General features: G+C 28.3%; 1 protein-coding gene across 1 annotated transcript; it reads left to right on the top strand.

Moving 5' to 3' along the window:
- Nucleotides 1-272: 272 nt before the first annotated feature.
- Nucleotides 273-3992, top strand: LOC134837874 (transient receptor potential cation channel protein painless-like). Its single transcript, XM_063853266.1, has 3 exons — nt 273-335; nt 1016-3033; nt 3764-3992. The coding sequence occupies exons 1-3, from the start codon at nt 273-275 to the stop codon at nt 3990-3992; spliced, it is 2310 nt and encodes a 769-aa protein (XP_063709336.1).
- Nucleotides 3993-6468: the final 2476 nt, after the last annotated feature.

Below are 6468 nucleotides of genomic sequence, written 5' to 3'. Positions count from 1 at the left end.
CATTAACTTTCGAACTGGAAGTTGTTATTTATCAAAATGCCCTGAAAACGATAGAAAACCATGAATAATAATAATAAAAACATTAAAACAAATAAAGATTTACGCGGAATTTACGTGAAAACATCTATCTCAAGGGATGCGATGACATGGCAACGGAATGAGGAACGGAAATGATTATTATTCGACTGAGTCACTTGTTTCTCGCGATTTTTTAATGATGCGCGGGAGTTAAATCAGTTTTTAATTCGAGTTCAACAAAAAAGGCTCTCGTTATGGAGCTTCAAGCTGATTTGCAAGGAGATGTTGAACGTCAAGTTAACTTAACGCGAGAAAAGGTAAGTTTTTTTTTAAATTCTTTAGTTCAACTCAAAATTTGAAAAAGTTTTGTTAAGCTATTGAGTCTTGTTCATGATAAGATATCACAGATATTGGTCTCAACCTATTATTGCTTCTTAATTCATACGTTTGAACTATTTTTCGATGTTAATTTTCAAGTAGTTTGGAAGCAAATTCATTTAACCTCTATTTGACCTTGAATTTTTTCCTTCTCTTTCTGATCATATTTTGAGTGATTTTGAACTTTTTGATGGTTTAACTGAAACAAAAAATAATTATTTTAAATCAATTTAAAAATTTACCTGAAATCAAGTCGCTACGTTAATTTTTGATTTTTACATAGAACCCCTAAAATTAATGAAAATTATTTATAATTATTTTTTTTATTTTTAATTAATTTTTTTTATATAATTAATTATTTATTAATTTTTTTATATAATTAATTATTTATTCTGAAAGAGATTCATTTGACCTCAATTTGACCTTGAACTTTTTCTTTCTCCTTTTCATTATATTTTGAGCAATTTTCAACTTTTTGTCAGTCAACCTGAAGCAAAAATTATTTATTTAAAGAAAATTTAAAAATTTACCTGAAATTAAGTCGCTACGAAAACTTTTAATTTTTACAAAGAACCCCTAAAATTAAAGAAAATTATTAATTATTTTTTTTTCTAAAAAGAGCAAGAAAAACAAAATCCTTGATGAAACAATCCAAAAAATCGACAATGGATTAAACCTTCCAACGATCCATTGTCTCATCAGTCAAGTAGATGAAACGAACCTCGATGATGTTTTATGTGCAATTTCTGTTCTAATCCATTCCGGAGCTGATGTCGATCAATATCGCAAAGGCGTTTCCGTCCTTCAACGCCTTCTTGAACTCGAAAACAAAGAAAATTCAAAACATCTCGAAACTGTGCTCGAAATGATTGTCAGCAAAAGTAAGATAAATTACAAAACTTACAAAGACGGAAGCTTGCTTGATGCTCTCAAAGACTTTTCTAAACTCGCTTATATCAAAGTTCGTCTCCTTACCGATTCAGAAGATGAATTTCTTGCCTTCATGTCAGATCCAAGTTATTGTTCTCTGATTCAACAACATCTCTTTGTGATAACATGCAAAGCTGTTTCCCGTGATTTCTTGAAAGTTGTGCGGAAATTGTTCGAAGTGCATTCCAAGAAGCCATTCGATTGTCACGAAATGAGTGATTTGCTGAAGAAATCCGTTGCCTCGGGGAATTTATCGGTTCTCATGTATCTATGGCAGAAAATTGAGGCAATGGAGATGACTTTGAATACGCCTTTTCTCATATCGACAGTACAGGAAGTCGTGAATGTCGAACAAGACAATATGGAAAAGTTTTATCAATGTTTCGATTATGTTTTGCAAATGAAGCAGACTGATGTCAATGAACGCGATACATCCGGTAACGTGGCATTGTATTACGCGTGTCAACATGATAACGTTTATATGACGGAAGAACTTCTCAAAGCTCGAACATGGATCGGAAACAAGAATGAAAGGGGCGAATTGGCGATTAGTCGAATTGATGCGAGACTTTTGGAGCGATATCTTGACTCTTGTATCAAAACGAGTCTCTTTAGTGCCCAATTTCAACAAGCTTCAGGTTTGATCTTCTTTGATTATTCCTGCTTTGTGCCTCCTGAAGGAGATAAAGATCTTGAAAGTACTTCAGATCAACCAACGATCGTCTTAGAAATGGATCCCGTAACTTTTATAGGAGAAAATTCAAATTTGAGTCATTTGATCAGTCATCCTCTGTTACGAGCCTTTATTCAACTCAAATGGCGACGATTCAGGCCCTTCAATATAATCAACCAACAATGTTCGTTATTCTTCTTGATCATTACTTGTTTGATTTTAACGGAAAACTTCAAAAATGATCAAGTCAACTTTTCCGAACTAAAACATCCCATTCTCGCATTTGGAGCTATCGCAATTTTCTTTGAGTTCATAAGATTGGCGATGCTTCGACTGCAATACTTCAAACAACGGATCAATATGTTGTACATCGTGAGCATCATTTTGTGCTTTTGTTACGTTTTTCATTGTTTCTGTCTCAAACTCGATGATCTAACGACAATTTTCTACAAGCAACAATGCGAATCTCCAAGAACATGCTACCAAATAACTGGATTTTTATCGTTGATTTTTTCAATTATGTTCACCATCTTGTTGTATACTTTCGTGTGTCAAACTGTAGGGATTTATTCAGTGATGTTGGCAAAAGTAGCTTATAACAGTATCATTTGTATTTTGTCTAATTTTGTACTTTTTGTGGGATTTTCTGTGGCATTTTTTGCAATTTTCAATAATTTTGGCGCGAAGAAAGGAGAATCAAGTTCAGAAGATGGAAATGGAATTAATAATTTCAGTACGATTCTAAAAGCAGTGTATAAAGTTTATTTGATGTTCACGGGAGAAATGGATGCTGCTGATTTGAATTATATGGATACTTGGAACTATTTGCTGCTCGCTATATTTATATTTATTGGACCAATTGTGGCTTTTAACTTGCTCAATGGTTTGGCAGTAGATGATGTTCATGAGATTCGATGCGAAGCTGAACGAATTAGTTTGAGGATTTTGTGTTCGTTAGTAGCGGATTTCGAATATATGCTTCATTCGCCGTTTCTTGGGTACTATAATAGGTTCATGAATCAAGTTTTTCAAGTGTAAGTAAAATTTTTCACATTTTTGTACTCCTCATTTGACAAATTCATACTCCTCATACCTCATACGTTTATTTTTTTTTAACTTATACTCATTTTCTTAAGTTTTTTTTTGTCAAATTTCAATATTTAATATTTTTGTACTCCTCAATTTGCAATTATGTACTCCTCAAACTTTTTTTTGTACTCTTCACTTTAATTTTTTTTTTTCTTTCAAAATGCTGTAAAATAATTTAGATCAAATATTTAAATTAAAAAATTAAATTAAATTGAAATTTAAGCTTAAAATTAATATTTATTTTTTTTTAATTGTTTTTCAATTTTTTTGTATTTTTTAAAAATTATTTTTAATTTTTTTTTAATTTTTTAAAAATTATTTTTATTTATTTCATTTTTTTAAAATTTTATTTTTTTTTAATTTCATTTTTTTTTAATTTAATTTTATTTAATTTATTTTTTTTTAATATAATTTTTTTAATATAATTTTTTTTTAATTTAATTTTTTTTTAATTTAATTTTTTTTTTTTATTTTTTTTAAATTTTTTTTTAATTTTTTTTAAATTTTTATTTTTTTTATTTTTTAAAAATTATTTTTTTTTAATTTTTAAAAAATTTTATTTTTTTTATTTTTTTAATTTAATTTTTTTTATTTTTTTTTTATTTTTTTTTTTATTTTTTTTTTTTAATTTTTTTTATTTTTTAAAAAATTTTTTTAATTTAATTTTTTTTTCAGACCAACAAACTTAATTTCAATTTTCCATCGAAATCGCATGCCTTTCGGAAGAATGGCTGTCGATCTCATCACATGCAAAGCCTACACATTTCCGACGCGTTACGCAATGTTCGATCAACGCAACAAAAAATTCCTCTACCAACTCGAACGAAGCATTGTCAAAGATGCCGAGAAAATTGTCATGGGAGACCTCGCATGGCAGAAACGTCTTTCCAAAACCCACAAATAATTTTTTCTGTTGTTGTTGTTGTTATGTGTTTGCAAAATTAATGCGAAACTCTAATTTTGGGTCATTCATCGCCTTTTTTTCTCTGCCTGCCTGCCAACTAGACAAGACACACAAATACGTGAGTGGTCCCAAAAAAAAAATTTAAGTGATTTACTGTCCCGTAAATTCTCGCCTCGTTCACAGCAAAAAAAAAGGTGAGGCAAATAAAAAAATATTAAAATCATAAATATTTTTTTGTTGTGTAAATTTTTTTTGTGTTTGTTTGAAAAAAAAAGTGTTTCAGTGCCTTAACATGAATTTTAGAAGTAGCGAAAAGACAAGGCGACTCCACACTTGTTGAATTAAGTCACGTTTTTCGACAAGTGCGAAGACTGCGTTTAATCAAGATTGATGTTAAAAAGTACGCCTACCATCTCTGGATGGAATGCGCGACAACTTTTAATAAATGGCGCATTTATGAACTTGATGATGATAGAAATCAAACAAAACCTCACACATCGCATACATCAAGCTATCAACAACGGTTGGTTTTTTTTTTTGGCAAATGTCCCAAATAACAACAACTGAAAATATTCCAATGTAAATGATCATTTTTTGTGACTCTCCCAAATGGCACGACGATACGACTTTCATCAAAAGGCACAGAGAAAAAACACATATTTTTCTATATGAATAAAAAATTATAAAAAAAAAATAATTTAAAAATATGCTTTTTTTAAGAGAGGGTCCTAAAAAGTAAAAAATAAAAAACAATTCAAAAGTTAAGCGAAAGAAAAAAACAATCGAGTGAAATATTTTTATTTTAATTATTTACATTTATTTACATGTCAATTTTGGCCTCTCATGCTTTTTTCTTTCGCTTAACTTAAAAATTTTTTTTTTGTTTATTTTTTACTTTTTAGGAAGCATTCTTATAAAAAAACATATTTTTAATATATTTTTTTTATAATTCTTTTATTTTATACATTTTAATATTATAAAGGATATTTTCTTTTAATTTCTATGAAGATTTTAAAAAATTTAAAAATTTTATTTAAAAAATTTTTCCCAATGCCAATTTCAAAAATTTTCCTTCGCCCCAAATCACATTCTAAAATTTCCCCAATGCAAATTCTGAAACTTTGTACCAAATCACATTTCGGGTTTCTCACGAAATTACTAATGGGAAAAGTAACAACGCCATCTAGTGAGAAGTATTGAACTAAAAGCATGACAAAAAGACAGAATATGAATTTTAATAAAAAGCATATAAAAATGTTAGGGGGGATATTAAATCACATGCCATGCGATGATATGTGCATGAAACGAATGGAATTCGTCGACGACTCGTCCTCGGATATGATGATAAATATTGTGGTAAATGTTGAAAAGAATTCCGGGATGGCATTTATTCTCTGCCAGCCGAAAATACTTGACGAAAATTGATGACAATTCGCACGCACGTGCTTCCTTAAATTAAAACTCAGCTTCCTGAAATTGAGTCTCCCGCTCTAAAAACTTTGCCATATTTCAAAGTTGGATCATCTATCATTTTTTCATGCATTAAAACACTTCAATCGGGCACATAATTCATCCGATAAAATCCCATATTTCGAAGATAAATTGTATTGCCGTTAATCAATTAAAAACAATGTGATACAGTTTTGTCCCCGATGTTTGCGTTCAATAATAAATATCAATAGAGAACTGCGTGCCGTGTCGCGCGCGATGATTAATGAACCAACTAACAATAAATTAACTATTCTTTCGAGATGAAACGTGCGTGATTATGACACAACGCTAAAAAAAAGCTCAATATATTTCCTGTTGACAAATATTTTTTTTAGTAGTATTTAGCTGAATTTTGTGACGCAGCAGTGACCAGAGAGAGCACACACGAAATATTCTGATGTAGATATAATAAATTATTTTGAGGATACACAGGAACATGAAATCCGTGACATATGATCCCAGAGTGTGTTTGTTCCGAACAATTTTTTGCATTTTTTGTTGAAAAGTTTTCTAACTAAATCACGAACATCATCTCTGGACATCATTTGTTGATGTTTTAGACAAAAATTTGTGTGACAAGGATGGAGCAATTAATGAAAATGTTTAAAGATTTTTAAGGTAAAATTTTTTATTTTATTTTTTATTAAAAAATTATTTAATATTAATTATTAATATTATTAAAATAAATATAATTAAATAAAAAAAATAAATTTAAATTAATTATTTATTTTAATTTAATTAATTAAATAATTATATTATTGAAAAAAATAAAATTTAATTTTTATTTATTTTAAAATTTTAAAAATCAATAATATTATAAATTAAAAATTATTAGAAAAAAAAATCAAAATAAATAAATTGAATTAATTAAATAGAAAAAATAATTAGTTAGGTATAAATTAAATAAAATTAATATTTATAAAATTATTTTTAATTTTCTTTTATGTCAATTAATTTTATTTTAATTAATTTATTTTTTGTAATT

The sequence above is a fragment of the Culicoides brevitarsis genome, chromosome 1, assembly GCF_036172545.1.
Source record: "Culicoides brevitarsis isolate CSIRO-B50_1 chromosome 1, AGI_CSIRO_Cbre_v1, whole genome shotgun sequence".
In the NCBI taxonomy this organism is placed as follows: domain Eukaryota; kingdom Metazoa; phylum Arthropoda; class Insecta; order Diptera; family Ceratopogonidae; genus Culicoides; species Culicoides brevitarsis.
The sequence above is the reverse complement of the archived record's forward strand: the minus strand, read 5'-3'. Positions and strand labels throughout refer to the sequence as shown.

What these genes read in the sequence shown, in the direction of transcription:
- LOC134837874 (XM_063853266.1), top strand. Translation starts at nt 273, where the DNA reads ATGGAGCTTCAAGCTGATTTGCAAGGAGATGTTGAACGTCAAGTTAAC. An exon ending in TTAACTTAACGCGAGAAAAG is followed by an intron (nt 336 to 1,015) that starts GTAAGTTTTTTT and finishes TTTTCTAAAAAG; the next exon opens with AGCAAGAAAAACAAAATCCT. An exon ending in ATGAATCAAGTTTTTCAAGT is followed by an intron (nt 3,034 to 3,763) that starts GTAAGTAAAATT and finishes TTTTTTTTTCAG; the next exon opens with ACCAACAAACTTAATTTCAA.